General features: G+C 58.1%; 1 protein-coding gene across 8 annotated transcripts in view; it reads left to right on the top strand.

Annotated features, from left to right (window-relative positions):
- ABLIM3 (actin binding LIM protein family member 3) overlaps positions 1–12,752 on the top strand; it is a 52,963-nt gene extending 40,211 nt beyond the window's left edge. For 2 of the 8 annotated variants that reach the window (XM_027643604.1, XM_027643603.1), the window contains exons 7-23: positions 957–1,044; positions 1,859–1,917; positions 2,386–2,457; positions 2,839–2,994; positions 4,073–4,102; positions 4,582–4,711; positions 5,555–5,653; positions 7,070–7,120; positions 8,413–8,547; positions 8,782–8,846; positions 9,208–9,355; positions 10,050–10,079; positions 10,554–10,612; positions 11,121–11,181; positions 11,349–11,356; positions 11,916–11,996; positions 12,401–12,752. In XM_027643604.1, coding sequence (XP_027499405.1) covers positions 957–1,044; positions 1,859–1,917; positions 2,386–2,457; positions 2,839–2,994; positions 4,073–4,102; positions 4,582–4,711; positions 5,555–5,653; positions 7,070–7,120; positions 8,413–8,547; positions 8,782–8,846; positions 9,208–9,355; positions 10,050–10,079; positions 10,554–10,612; positions 11,121–11,181; positions 11,349–11,356; positions 11,916–11,996; positions 12,401–12,514 — 1,386 coding nt within the window. In that variant the 3' untranslated portion in view covers positions 12,515–12,752. The remainder of the gene's footprint in view (positions 1–956; positions 1,045–1,858; positions 1,918–2,385; positions 2,458–2,838; positions 2,995–4,072; positions 4,103–4,581; positions 4,712–5,554; positions 5,654–7,069; positions 7,121–8,412; positions 8,548–8,781; positions 8,847–9,207; positions 9,356–10,049; positions 10,080–10,553; positions 10,613–11,120; positions 11,182–11,348; positions 11,357–11,915; positions 11,997–12,400) is intronic. The other 6 variants (XM_027643605.1, XM_027643608.1, XM_027643607.1 and 3 more) reach the window with 6 other exon arrangements.
- The last annotated feature ends 1,359 nt before the right edge of the window (positions 12,753–14,111 follow it).

Raw genomic sequence — 14,111 nt, 5'->3', positions numbered from 1 at the left:
CAGGCTGATTTCTATAGGCAACCCATGAGCAGGTTCTCAGTTATCCTCGCAGCAGATTTCCTTGTTGATTCTCCCTGTTTCAAACTGGCTCCAGCCCCCTCTATCATAACCCCCCTTCTTTGTCTGTGAGAGCCTCATCTTCCCTCTGCCACCTTCAATTCTTCTTCTTCATCTCTTGGATTATTATGGGAGTAAAAAGTTCTTTTCTGGGCTCCCAGCCCAGAAAGCGAGCCTATAATTGAAATGCTAGGAGACACTTTGAGGGGGAGCAAGCTCCCAATTTAAGCTGTTATCCCTGTCAAAGAGCAAAAGGAGCAGCCTACCTTCCTCTCAGCTGGGGAAGAGCATGTCACTAGCACTGAAGTTTGGGCATCGCTCCACCAAAAGAGAAAAGTATCTTCAGGGAGGAGCTGGCAGTGGTAGCCAGGGAGGGTCTGGCAGCAAGAAGAAACCTTTGCTTTGGGAGGTTTATCTTTGGGGTCCTTCTTCTCCCTTTACTGCTTCTCCGTTGTGACATCCTGGGCCAAATTTGCTGGGTTTTTTCTAAGCTGTAGAGGAGGAGCTGGTGCAAAGCACGGCTGCTTAGCTGAGTGCTGCTGCAGAGGGTCTTGGCTATTGCAGAGTGCAGGGATGATTGATTAGGGTTTGTAGGGTACCTTCCCTGGGGGGTTGGGATCTCCTGGTTCTACTTTCCTGTGTGTTGGAAATCTCAAGGAGATCAGAAAATTCACGGTCTGACTCTTAGTCCTGCAGGTCAGAAACACTCGTGATGAAGAGGTCTCTTGTTTTCTCCATGTGATGTGAAGGTCTCTGAGGCCACTGTGGGCAGTTGTCCCATTCACCTTGTCATTGTCTGCAGCAGCGAGGGCTGTGAGGGTCACTCACCCTCAGGGACATGAGCAGGTCACCATGTCCTGTCTTGCTCAGGAGTCCCTGTTCTCTGCTCACCCTTGCAGGCAGGAGGGAAGCACTACCACCCCACCTGTGCCAGGTGTGTCCGCTGCCACCAGATGTTCACAGAAGGAGAGGAGATGTACCTCACAGGTAGGGGTGAGGAGGGACCCCCGGTCCTGTGTCGGGCTGTGGACCAGAATGGCTGTGTGTGGGTGTCCTGGCTGGGGGGACTTTGGGGTTTGGGTCACTATGGCACTGAAAGGGCCTCTTTGTGCAGCAATACCCCCCCTCCACTGCTCCCCAGCACCTGCACTCTTCCTGGTTAGGGTGGCAATAATTTCTCTCCGTGAAACCTTCCCTGCCACTGAGCTGGAGGAGACTGTTCCTCATCAGAAGCTTTTTGTTCCCTGTGAGTCTCCCTGCACAGCTGGGGAGCACTGCTGGGCATGCCTGGATGTGTCCCTGGCCTTCTCTCAGTGAACAGAGCCTGGGATGGGTGCAGGGTGCTTGTCTCCCTGCTCTCCCCACCCCCAGGGGAGGGTGGTCCATCCCCAGCTCCCCCAGTCCAGGGTAGCTGGCAAGCAGCACTGGGGGGGTAAAGCTTTCACTCAGCACAGATGGATGGTTTGGGTTTGGGTTTGGCAGGAGCTTATCCCCTTAGACCTGTTTTAGGGGCTGTTTCCAGCAGAGAGGGAGGGTTTCTTTTCTCAGTAACCCCTGCTTGCCTGTCACAGTTTAGTAGGTTTGGCCACTGCTCCTCAGTGCTTGGGAGCTGTTTCATTCCTTAGTACAGACACACAGTCCCCAATGTCTTGAGGCTTCCCACCAGGCATGTTCCTATGGCACTGCTGGAGATGGCAGGGACAGGATGGGATTCTCCCATGGCAGGGGGACCTGGATGATCCCTGGCAGTGGGGGTGGGCTGTGTGTGGAGCTGAAACACTTTCCCTTTGCTGTGTTGTAGGCTCTGAAGTGTGGCACCCGATCTGCAAGCAGGCAGCCAGAGCAGAGAAGAAGCTGAAGGTAGGCAGCAGGGTAAGGGGCATCTTAAGAGGTGGCACATCCCAGGGGATGCCCCCAGGTCCTTCCAGGAGGGGAACTGTTGTGGTAGTGTCCAAGCTTGGAGTGGCTTCCCGAGGCTGCCCAGAGGATGGTGGGTGGCCGTGGCTATTAATGGACACCTGCCTGGGGAGGGGGCACAGCAGTCCCCTCACAGTGCCCACACCCCTTTCTGCACCTGACTGGCCACGGGAACAGCTGTCAGGAGGGTCTTGCCAGGCCACTCCAGATCTGTCCCTGAGAGCTGGATGCAGGGCAGCCTGAACAGCCATGGGCATGGGTGCAGGCAGCAGGTGAAAGTGCACAGAAACTGGACCTTCAGTGAAATTTTGTCCCCAAACTAACTATTTGGCTTCTGTGCCCAGCATGTGCCTGCTCAGGGGTCCCTCCTTGCCATGGTCTCACCTGCCTTCCACCTTTCTACCTCCACAGCACAGAAGGACGTCGGAAACCTCCATCTCCCCTCCTGGTTCCAGCATTGGCTCCCCAAACCGTGTCATCTGCGTAAGTACAGCTCTGCCCCTCATCCAGGGCCCCAAGGAGGGGATTAGCAGTTTCCAGAACTGCTCTTCAGTGTGAGGTGTCCCCCAGGGACAAGCCTAGCATTTGGGGACAGCATGGACAAGCCGTGTCCCCTTGCCCCAGTGCCGTGCTGTGCCACCAGTGCAATTGGCACAGATCGGGAGTACTCAGAGGGGCACAGTCCTACCCTCCCAGCTCCTCTGCCCCTACCCACTGCTGCCTCTCAGGCATCTACTCTTACCTCTTCCTGCTGCTGGGGTGATGGTAGGCTCTGCCTGCACCACACTGTGCGTTTCAGCCTTCCCTTCCTTCTCTCCTCCTCTTCCTTTCTGTCTCTCTGTCTCTGTCTCTCCCTCTCCCTAGGCTAAAGTGGATAATGAGATCCTTAATTACAAAGACCTGGCAGCTCTTCCCAAGATTAAAGCCATCTACGAAGTGCAGCGTCCTGACCTCATTTCCTACGAGCCCTATCACAGATACACTTCGGATGAGACACTGGAGAGATATAGCTATGGGGAGGTACTGAGTGTTGATATGCCCAGTGCTGGGATGCACAGGGACCAGGCCCCAGTTTGGAGGAGAATTGTGTGTGGGTTCACTCACTCCAGTGGGAATACTGCAAGGAGGCAGGAGTGGGGATAGGATCTCTCCCGGAGGCTCATCGCCACCAGAAAGAGGCCCTGGGCTGAAAATCAAGTGTTGATGCTGCTGTTGTAGAGTAAGAAAGAAACCAGTGACCTTACCAGTCCCCAGTGACCTTACCAGTCACAGACCCGACTGCAGGGATAACACTGCATGGGAGGAGTGATGTAGCAGGGGAGGAGCCCATCACAGCCCACAGCGGGGGAGGAGGAGGTCACACAGCAGCACATGTGCATCCCTCCAGGGTGGAGGGACAGACTATCCCCAGGCTCAGCCCAAAGCCTGGCCCCTGGCACACAATCCTCCTGGCCACCCAGCACAGCACAGCATCCCTGGAGCATGGCAGGGCTGCCCTGTTTGGTACTGGCCCTGCAGGCAGGAGAAGGGGCTTGGTCAGTGCATTTCCACAAGAGTGTGATGAGATGATGCCCCAGCAGCATGTGGCATGGGACTGTCCTGCCTGCCCAGGCAGCCTGGGACTTCTGGATGAGTTCAGTAAGTCCATGGAAGAGAAGGTCTGAGCAGCTCACACAGAGATGGGGCACCTGAGGTAGTCTTGGAAGGAGACTTGGTGATGGCCAGCAGGAGGAGCATCTCTTACATCACCAGCCCCAAGGTTTTGTCCAAAGCCTGGCTTCCTCCAGCACCCCCAGGCTTGGTGCAGGCAGCATGGCCATGGCCCACTGTGGAGCACCAAGGAGCCAGCAGCTGCCTTCCCCCCTTGCAGCTGCTCCAATGAGGTTTCTGAGAAGGGGTGCAGGCTGCTCATTCCTCGTGCTAGTTCCCCTCTTGGCCAGGGGCTTCCTGGCCTGTACCACCAGCCACCCTAAATGCCTGGCAGCTGTAACTTGGAGAAAATGAGCTGCTGTGGAATCCTGGTCTGTCACTGCTCCTCTTAACCATGTGCTGTCTCTCTCTCTCTTTTCCTCCCCACTTTGCCTCCTGCTGCCTTCAGTCCCTGGGGACCCTCTCCCCATACTCGCAGGTAATGCCTCTGCGGGCACTGGGAGGTCTGTCACATACTGCTGCTGCAGGATGTCCCTCTGCCCAGGGACAGCTGGGGGTCTGCTGATCATCCCCCCCACAGCTGTTGACTGCCCCAGGGTGGGACCCCTGTCTAGGAGAGTCCTGTCCTTCAGGCCCTGAGAAGAACAGGGTGCAATCCCTCCCTGGCAGAAGGGACCCGGGGTGCAGAACCAAGCACAGGGGAAGGAGATGATCTCCAGGCAAAGAGCCTCTGGCTGGACACTGTCACCTGGTCTCAAACTCTGGGCTTTGCTGCCTGTGCTTTAGCAGCAAGGGAGGCAGAGCAGGGTGGGGACCCCCTTTAGCCAGGACATGCAGTGCCCATAGTGTCACACTGCAGAGCACCCTCCCGGGCTGCCCCAGGCACAGGGATCCCTATCCATGGGACACCTCCTACCAGCTCTAACACCGCTCTCTCCACACCTTCCCCATCCCCAGGACATCTATGAGAGCTTTGACACGCGGCAGAGGCGAGCCTCCAGCCCTGGCTACATCGACTCCCCCACCTACAGCCGCCAGGGCATGTCCCCCACCATCCCCAGGTCCCCCCACCATTTCTACCGCTCAGGTGAGGATTTCAGCTGCAACCCCAGGCTGAGCTAAGCTGGGGTGGAGTGGAGTGGGGATCACCAAAATGCCCCTGAGACTTCTGTGGTCTCTCCTCTGGCAAGCAGGAGGCCGGGGGGGGCATCCACCAGGGAGGCAGTGACCAACTCTGATCTGGCATCCTCTGGTTCCCCGACTCTTGTCTTGTGAGCAGCAAGGAAAGACTAAGAAGGCTTTGTGGCTCAGACCTGAGCTGGGGCTCATGGAGGATGGGGTGGGGAGGCAGGTGACCTCCAGATCTGGTGAAGAGCCCCTCAGCTGTCTTGGTAGCTCTGGGATGGGTGTGCACGAGTGTGCTTGTGCCCAGCCAGTGCTGTAAGAGAGGTCCTTACACGTGCACACGTGCATGCACGCACACCCCGGAGCATGTCAGGGGGAAGCAGAGTGTGCCTGTGCCATGTCTCCCGTCCTTTGGAGCTGGGAAGGAGTGACCACGAAAACCTGAGGTCAGTAAGTCCAGAGGTCCTGCAAACCCCAGCGCTTCTCCGCCAAGGGTCCATCACCGTTTGTCTCTGCAGCACGCTCGGCTTTCCTGTCACCAGCGGTGGGGCAGCTGGCTGTCCTGTACCAGCACCTGCACACGGGGTTTCCTCTGCATCCCATCTTCCTCCGGAGATGCGGGAAATCTCCCCCTGCTTCATCACTCCCTATCCTGGATCACGGCCCGGCTCACATCCCTGTGACACAGTCCCACCACATGGGTCACCCCTGCTGTTCTAACACCGCTGCATTTAACACCCATTTTCTTCTGCCTCTTGTTCTCTCTCTCGGTCACTTACGGCTGCTTCTGCTCGGCACCGCGTAGGCACCGAGAGTGGGCGCAGCTCCCCCTACTATAGCCAGTTAGATGTGAGGTCCTCCACTCCAACCTCATACCAAGCACCCAAGCATTTCCACATCCCAGGTAGGCTCTGGAGCGCCCCAGTCCCCGGGGAAGCACCGTGTCTGTGGCATGCCCGCATGTGCTGTCCCCGCTGTGTCGCATGCGTAGCTCCGCCGCCTGCCTAGAGCCAGCTGGCAGCAGGATCTACCCCTGGTAGAGGCCATCCATAAACAGGACCTGCAGCTTGAACCCTCCTCCCTCCCCATCACCACCCGGAGGTCCCAGAGCCGCCCGGAGTCTGCTTGATCCTTGCAACATCCCTCTTCTCCCTCTTCCCTGACCTTCCTCCACTCCCCACACGAAGATGAGTCCCCTGGTGAGAGCCTGCCCCCTCCCCTGCCTCCCCCCAGGATCACCAGCCGAAGCGTGTCTGCCGGAGGCCTTTCCACACCCACCGCTACAGATGACTATTTTATACTCCCCCTAGGGCCCGCTGCTCCCTCCCCCCAGATCTTCTGGGCTTGCCAGATGCCTGCTCCCCTTCTGCAGGGATTGCAGGGGGCCACCAGGTAAGGGCCACCACCCGCTCCTGGCCACGCAGAGCCCACGGGAACGGGGACGGAGCGGGCAGAAACGGAGAGTGGGGGGGGAAGCAGGCAGAGCTGCCCATCATCCTTCAGCACATGCAGGGGAGTCAGAACCCCAGACAACCCCACTCAGCTGTAAGCATCTCCCACTGCCCTCGTCCTCTTCCAAAGCGTGGGACTCTCCACAGTGCGTAGCTGATGCCCTGGGATAGCACCATGAGGACACCCAGAGGCTCCCCACCATGTCCCCAGCTCCCATCCCATCCCTGCCAGGGTTTGGCCCCGCTGCCCGCCCTGCCCTGCCCTGCCCTGCCCTCCCGCTGCCGGTCAGTGGTTTATGGATGGCCCCCTCCCTGCTCCGCCAGCTCTGCTGCCTGGCCCCTGCGCGGGGGCTGCAGCTCTCGGCGCCAGGCTCCAGTTCGCTTTCCCTCCCAACTCGCTCTTTTCTCTCTCTGCTGCGGAAAGAGGCTTTGGCTGATGTTGTCTCACCCCAGGTAGCTCACAGGCGGTTCTTCTAGGTGCTGGCACCCCGAGAAACCGCCGCACGGTGAGCGGTGATGCCTCGCTGCCGGCTGGCAGGGGCGGCCGGCGGCTCTGGCTGTGCCCGCTGCACCCGTGCATGCTGACGCTGGGTGCTCACTGCATGGCCTCTGCTCACCACTGCCCGCAGGCAGCCCGGGACCGCCCTCCTGCTGCCCGGGACCGCGCTCCTGCTGCCCGGCACGCCGGCCTGGAGCTGCGCTCCCGTGGGACACGTGGGCCCGGAGGCGGTTGTGTGATGGAAATGTGGTTGTGGGGGTAGTGTCTCCTGCAGGACTTCTGTCCTGTCCACTCTCGGCACGCCCACACTGATCTCTCCTTTCCCCTTCTTCCCTTCTTTTTTCCTTTTCCTTCTCTCTTCTTCCACCAGCTGCCGGCGAGAGTAACATCTACCGGAAGCCCCCCATCTACAAGCGCCATGGTACGATCTGCCTGCTGTGTGTCCATCCCCATGTCCCCATGGGGACAGGACCAGCATGGGGCTCAGTCCAGCTGAGTCATGTCCAGGGGCAGGGTGGGAGATGAGGGCAGGCGTCAGGACAAGATGTTTGGGTACTGGGCTTTGGTGGTCTGATGCTCCTGGCTCCCCTCTGGGTAGCAGAGTGCAAGGTTCAGTGGGAGAAAGATGCCGCTTTGGACCACATCCCTGCTATGAGGGGTGGAGGAGAAAGCTGTCAGCAACACCAGGGTAGCTGTGGGAGGGCGAGCAAGGCAATGATGGGGTGGCAGAAGGTTCAAGGGTGGCCGTTGATTTCTGAGGCCAGGAGCCAGAGCAGCCTCAGAAATGTGATGAAGAAAGTAATTTGTAGTTTCACATGGAGCCCTGGAGAAAAGTCACAGCCCATCCTGGATAGATGCTCCAGGGTGAAACAGGCCTGGGAGGTGTTGCAGGGTGGGGAGGGTGTTTGGTGTCTTTCAGTGGGGATGGATTGCACTGTCCCCACTTGCTTCTGCACATAGAGGGACAGCAGCTCCCCCCCAGCAGTAACTGTGTCTCCTCTCTCTCCCTGGACTTTCCCTTCCCTCCTGCCCAACTCCCACTGCCCTGCTGCTGGCTGCTCCTCCTGCTGTAAGTACCTGCTGTTGGCTGGGTCCCTTGTGTCTGCTGAAGGTGGTGGGATGGCCCTGCTACACCTCCTGTCCTTGGTGTTCCTTCCCCTGTGAGTCTCCCGAACTCTGGTGCAGCAGAACTCCCCTCTGGGTTTCTCACCTATGCTGCTGAGGCTCAGTCTGTGTGTGTCCTTGCCATGGAGGCCAAGCCCCTGCCACAGCCCCTCTGCTCCCTCCCTCCTGCACAGCCCACTGCCACCTTCCCTTTGGCAGTAACCCGAAGAGCCCTTTCCCTGCTGGGACTGAGCCTTCCTCCATCCCCTCTCTCACTTACAGGTGACAGGAGAGCACAGGGAGGTTGGTGGGACTGGGATTGGGGTGAGCACTAGGCAGGAGCCAGTGCTTGTGGTGCGGTGGACTCTCAGCTATTTGGGTCCCTTCCCAGCCACATCAGCAACAGCCCCTCTGCTTGTTACTGTCCCCACCATCTGCCTCAGCACCCTCGTCTCGAGAAGATGTCAGCAGTTTGATTATTCCCAGCTCTGCTACAGGCTGTCCCAGCCATGAGTCGCTGGCAGTCGCTGGGGAGGGGAGAGGATTTGCCTTCCTCCCAGAGTGGATCTTTGCAGGCCCTCACTATAGCTCTACCTGCTCCTTTTGCAGACAACCCCTCTGCAGCCACAAAAAGCAAAACCAGTGAAGACATCGCGCAGTCATCCAAGTACAGCCCTGCCTACTCCCCGGATCCGTACTACCACTCCGAGTCGGAGTACTGGCCCTTCCAAGGCTCACCCAAAGGTAATAAATGCCTGCTGGACTGCCTGCCCCCAAACCCAGCCACTTCCTAGGAGAGAACCTTGCTCTGAGTTGTGTCTGGACCCAAAGGTGGCATTGGGCTGAGGTACCTGCCAAAGTGACCCCAAAATCCTGGGAGCCCCTGGGACTCAACTGTCCCCATGTGGTTGGGAATGTCTCCTCCCTACCTGCCTTCACTTTTGGCCCCATCTGACCCCCTCACATGTCTCCTTGCAGCACCCCGGGCCCGGAGGTTCTCGTCAGGTGGTGAGGAGGATGGGTATGACCGGGGCATGCACAAGGTGAGTGATGTCCCTGCCCACAGCCCGGTGACGGAGAGCCAACAGCAAACCGCCCCTGGTTGGCTTTGGGGAGGAGGCTCAGCCTAGTTCTGCCACCCAAGAAGGGGCCACCACTGTCCCTGCTGTCCTGTGCCATCTCTCCCCACCTTGGCCACCCCCAGCACAGGGTCTGAAGGAGGGGGAGCGCACCCCCTTAACCGGGGCACCCTACCCCAGCACCTCATCCCCAGGGGTCAGGGAGTAGATGGGAGGTGCTGAACCCATGCCAGGAGATGCCATGCCCTGTCATGATGTGCCAGTGGGCAGGGAGGGCTGAGCAGGGAAAGGAGGAGTGCGAGGTGGCTTTCCCTTCTCTGCCCAGATCCAGAGTGGCATTGGCAGGCTGATCCTGAGGGAGGAGATGAAGGCTCGGTCCAACTCCTACGCAGACCCCTGGACACCCCCTCGCAGCTCGGCCAGCAGCAGAGAAGCCCTGCACACGACTGGCTATGAGGGTTCCCTCAATGGCTGTAAGGATGACCCTGTCTGTCTGTCTGTCCCACCCAGCATGGCCCCAGCCCCTCTGGGAAGTTTGCCGGGGTGGAGAGGGAAGAACGAGACTAGGAAAGGGAGGGGAGAAGAGAGGTGCTGGGCACAGAGTTGGCCTAGGAAAGCTCTTTTCATCTCTGGAGAGCTCCATTCCTTCCCTTTGTCCCAGCTGGGAAGGAGCATCACCCAGTGGGTGTCCAGGCAACCTGGTGAAGTGCCTCGTGGGGTGGCTGAAGGGTCCCTTGAGAATCTGGCATCACAGCCACGCTGGGGTTGCTCTGACCTGTTTGGGCTGGCTGCACGTGTGCTTCACAAATGGCACCTCTGGGACCTCCTGGCACCCCAGACCTGCTGAGCAGCCTCAGGGTGCCTTGCTTGCACTGCTCTTACCACAGAGCACCCAGGACACCCAGCTCCTCTGTCCTTGCGGCTACGATGGGGCTGGGGGTGCTTGGGAGCCTGGCAGCACAGATGGCCCTGTCTGCTCCATGGTCTCCATCTTCATGGCACGTCTGCCCTCATAGAGCTGGGGCTGTTTGGAGATGCTCAGGGAGCCCCTCAGCCCTGTGGGGCTCCAGGGAGCCCCAAGGAGGACCCATGGGGCTGGGAACAGGCAGCACTGCATGGCATGGGGTGCTTGGTCCTCCCTGACACCTGGCTCTGCTCTCCTTGCAGCTCCCAGAACCCACTACCTGGCCGACAGCGGTGAGTGTGTGACCCTACAGCCCTCCATGGCTGGTCCCCCATGGCTGGGGGGTCCGGAACCCAAGCTGGAGGAGGTGCTGGGACCAGGGAGGGAAGAAGGGAAGCAAAAAAGGAGCCCTTGAAAGCCTGTGTGAGGGTAGAGCTGAACCAGGGCAGAGCTGGTGGCAGTGCTGGGAGAGGATGAGTCAGAGAAACTGAGAGAGGAGAATGTGTTGTGCTGAAGGATGAAGAGGGAAGGCTGCCATGGGAAAGGGATTTTAGGGAGAGGAATATCAGCACAGGAGGAAGCCAGGCTGGAAATGAGTTGGAGCTGGAAGGAGACAGAGCTAGGTGACTGTGGAGCTGGGTGACTGTGGAGCTGGGTAGTGACAGCTCTGTGGGAGCACAGAGGTAGGGTGGCCCAGTGGATGCTGTCCTGGGATGTGAGGCTCATCCCTGCATTTTCTCTTACACATCTTGCTGGCTTCTTTGCAGATCCCCTCATTTCTAAGTCGGCCTCCCTTCCTGCCTACAGGAGGAATGGGCTGCATAGGGTAAGTGCCTCCTGCTCACATCCAGCTGCTGCCAGGCATCTCTGTGCTGTATGTCATTCTTCCCAGGCTCCTTAAAGCCCCCAGTGCTGCCCTTCCAAGATTAGGGTGTCCTACTTCTCCCTTCTCTGCATCCCTGCTGTCACTGCTGCCCTGTGCCAATCCAAAATTACCTTTATTGGGGTCCAAAGTGCCTTGTTCAGGCAGTGCCTGCCCTGAACGTTCAACAGGCATGTTGCAGAGAGATACTGGTGTTGCTTTCCAGCACAAGAGCTTTGCTTCCTATCCTGGGCTAGTGATTGCTTGGGACCAGGAGCTCTGGTCCTGCCTCTGTATGACTTGGGCTTGTCACTTCACCTCCTTCTGCCTCAGTTTCCCTCCTGACAGGTGTGGGGAGCAGGTCCTACTTTGGCATGGTGGGATGCCTTCTCTCCTGGGAACATGGGAGGTGCCATGCTGAGTGTCTGGAGGAGACCCCCTCTTACTCCTCCTCCCTCTGTTCCTCCCACAGCCTCCCAGCGCTGAGCTTTTCCACTATGACAGCACGAATGCCGTCAACTGGGGGATGCGAGGTAAGGGGCCACGGGGCCAGGGACCCTGTAGGCATTCCAGAGCCAAATCCTGTGGGGCTGCCACCTGCAGGCAGTTCTGGAAAATGAGGCTGGAGGGAGGATGGTGGTAGATCCTGGCAGCGGAGGGGTCAGCATGGCTCATGTCTCTCTTTTCTCTCTCCCCACAGAGTACAAGGTAAGATGCTAAGATGCTTCTGCTGCAAGGCTTGGCTGTCAGCCAGAGGTGGGAGTCCCAGAGATGTGTCTGTGTGTCCCCAAGCTCTTCAAGGGGAAGTTTTGCCCTCTTCCTGCAATGCCCTGCCTTCGTCCCTCCATCCCCTACATGACAACCCCGTTCCCAGACTGTGGGGCTCGGACCAGAGTCCATCCCCTCCTGCCAGGGTCCCAAGCACTCAGATGAGCAGAATTGTCTCCTGGGTGAGGAACAGAGAAAGGTGGTTGTGCCATGATTTCCTACTCACACTTGTACCTGGGTCACTCCTGGTTTTGCAGAGTGAGCATGCTATTCCAGAGCCACCAAGGGGATTTAAGGTGGATCAGGATCACCCTGAGAGCAAGTCCCTCCTATGCCTTGTCCCATCCAGTCGCTGGAGTCAGTTGTGCCGCCCAAACACTGCTAGACATGGCAGGAGGAGGTTTTGCCCTGGTGGTCCCCACGGCCTCATTCCCAAGTGTGCCTCAGTTGTCTTCCTCTGGCTCCGGAGCTGCCTCATGGTCTTCCTGTCCCTGTGCAGATATACCCCTATGAGCTGCTCCTCGTAAAGACAAGGGGGAGGAACCAGCTGCCCAAAGATGTGGACAGGACTCGGTTAGAGGTGAGAAGAGCCTTTTCCACTGGGGACAATCTCCTCAGGGCACAGAGGGACCTGATCCCGTGGGGTGTCTCTTTAGCCCCAGCAGGCAGTATGTGGCTGTGAGGGGCTCATGGATGTGTAGAAGCATCTCTGTGTCTCCCCCAGAGCACTGTCACGGTGGTCCTGCTGCTCCACTGGCCGAGCAGAGCTGTTCCTCGTGCCCACAGCACGATTGTGTTTGGCAGGGGCAGGAGGGAGGCAGGTTCCCCCCCTCTCCAGAGTGAGAAGTGCTGGGAGTTGTGGCACTCCATTGCCCCAAGTGGGCAGGAGATGCCCTCAGAGCCCCTCCAGCCTGAGTGGTTGCTGTTGGCCCCGGGTGGTGGCCAGAGTCCCCAGCTCTGGCCCAGCATCCTGTCTCTCCCCAGCGGCACCTTTCCCAGGAGGAATTCTACCAGATCTTCGGCATGACCATTGCTGAGTTCGACCGCCTGGCCCTGTGGAAGAGGAATGAGCTGAAGAAGCAGGCCCGGCTGTTTTAAATGCAGTGCACTATAAATATATACATACCTATAAATATATACATAGAGAGATCTCTATATTGCAGCTCTACATGATTCTCGGTGCTGTATGGGGCAGAGGTGCCCTCTGCGCCCCTGAGAGTGAATTGGAGTCTTGCAGATCATTTTATGCTCTGTGTTTCCTTTACTTTTCCAACCTTGTTTCTGTATCAATCTGTGGGTTCTCCCGGGAGCTAAAGCCACATGGTTCCTGAAGCACTTGGCGTCTGTCACTGCTGCCCCACAGGCACATGATGGAGTGGGGGAGGATTTTCCTGCTGCAGCCACAGCATCCAGGGCTGGGGGAGAGCAGGGCTCTGGGATGGGTTTGGGATAGGGGTGTCCCATCCCCCTCTGCTCAGCTGCTCTGTGTATTTACTTACGGGTTGGAAAAGGCCCTGGGCACAACTGTGGGAAAGTGGGATCTCAGTAGGAGCTCCTTAAAGCCCTCCCTGCCCTTACATGCCATGACTGGGGACACCTTCGGGATCAGAAATGCAGAGCTTGGGGCATGGGACAGAGAAGTGTTGAGGACCCCATGGGGAGCTGGGTGCACCCCCATGTCCAAGGTGAGAGCCTGAGCTCCGATGCCTCCAGGGCTGTTGGCTTTCACTGCAAACCCCATATTACCAGTTTACCCTCCCAAGGTGCCAGAAGGGCAGCTTTCCAGGCCATCCCAAAACCAACCTCTTTTTAAATGAAATAGCCAAAGCCACCTCCTGCCTTGTGCAGTTTCTTGCTGTTCTTGAGGTTATCCAGAGTCGAGAGGGGACACCCTGGGGTACCCAGTCCTGGGCCCCAGCTCCGTGGCTCTGAGGCCTCAGCACTCATGGGGGAGTGGTGGGGGTATTCCAGCTGGGAGCTGGGGGAAAGATCAGAGACAGGTAGGTGGGGATGCCAGTCCCACTAACTGCTGGACCTCTCCTGGGTTTACCTGAATTACCCCATCATGGATGCCTGAGTCCCTGATGAATCCCTCTGCAAGCCTCTGGGAATGACGGAGATTCCCAGGGCCATTCAGCATTCCCTCCACTGCAAACTATTGGGGGGGGGGGGGGGGTTTTTTTTTTTTCAAAAAACAAATAAGGTTGTTTCCACACAAACATTTTTCCTGGTGTCTGTGGTGCTCTGGTTTCGTATTTGCTTGTCCATCACAATTTTCAGACATGTGACAGGACTGAACCGTTACAAACAGGCCAGGAAGCTGTAGGATATCTCTGCAGGAGCCAGGTCAGCAGGGTTACTCTGAGGGTACAGCAAGGGTTTTGCCTTCACTGTACCAAGGGCAGGGTCTGCTTCTGTCTGTTCTGGTCCCCTCTCCTGTCCTGGTGTCTCCCATCGAGTGGATTGAATGCTCTCCCTGCCATCAAACGTTGCCCAGCTTGTTGCCCAAAAAGCCATCACAAGGTTCCTGTGTGAGGGAACAGAGATGTGTGGGGCCCCTTGCAGGAGTTTGCCAGAGTGCAGGGGGCTCAAGGCAGGAGATCTCCCATTAGGAGCAACCCGAGCTCTGGGAGCTTTACACCAACATGGGAGAGGCTGGGGACTGAGGTGGAGATTGCACCATTTCCCTGGTAAC

Source organism: Corapipo altera, unplaced genomic scaffold (genome assembly GCF_003945725.1).
Source record: "Corapipo altera isolate COAL_440 unplaced genomic scaffold, ASM394572v1 75, whole genome shotgun sequence".
Lineage (NCBI taxonomy): Eukaryota > Metazoa > Chordata > Aves > Passeriformes > Pipridae > Corapipo > Corapipo altera.
This window is presented reverse-complemented; position numbering and strand designations above follow the sequence as displayed.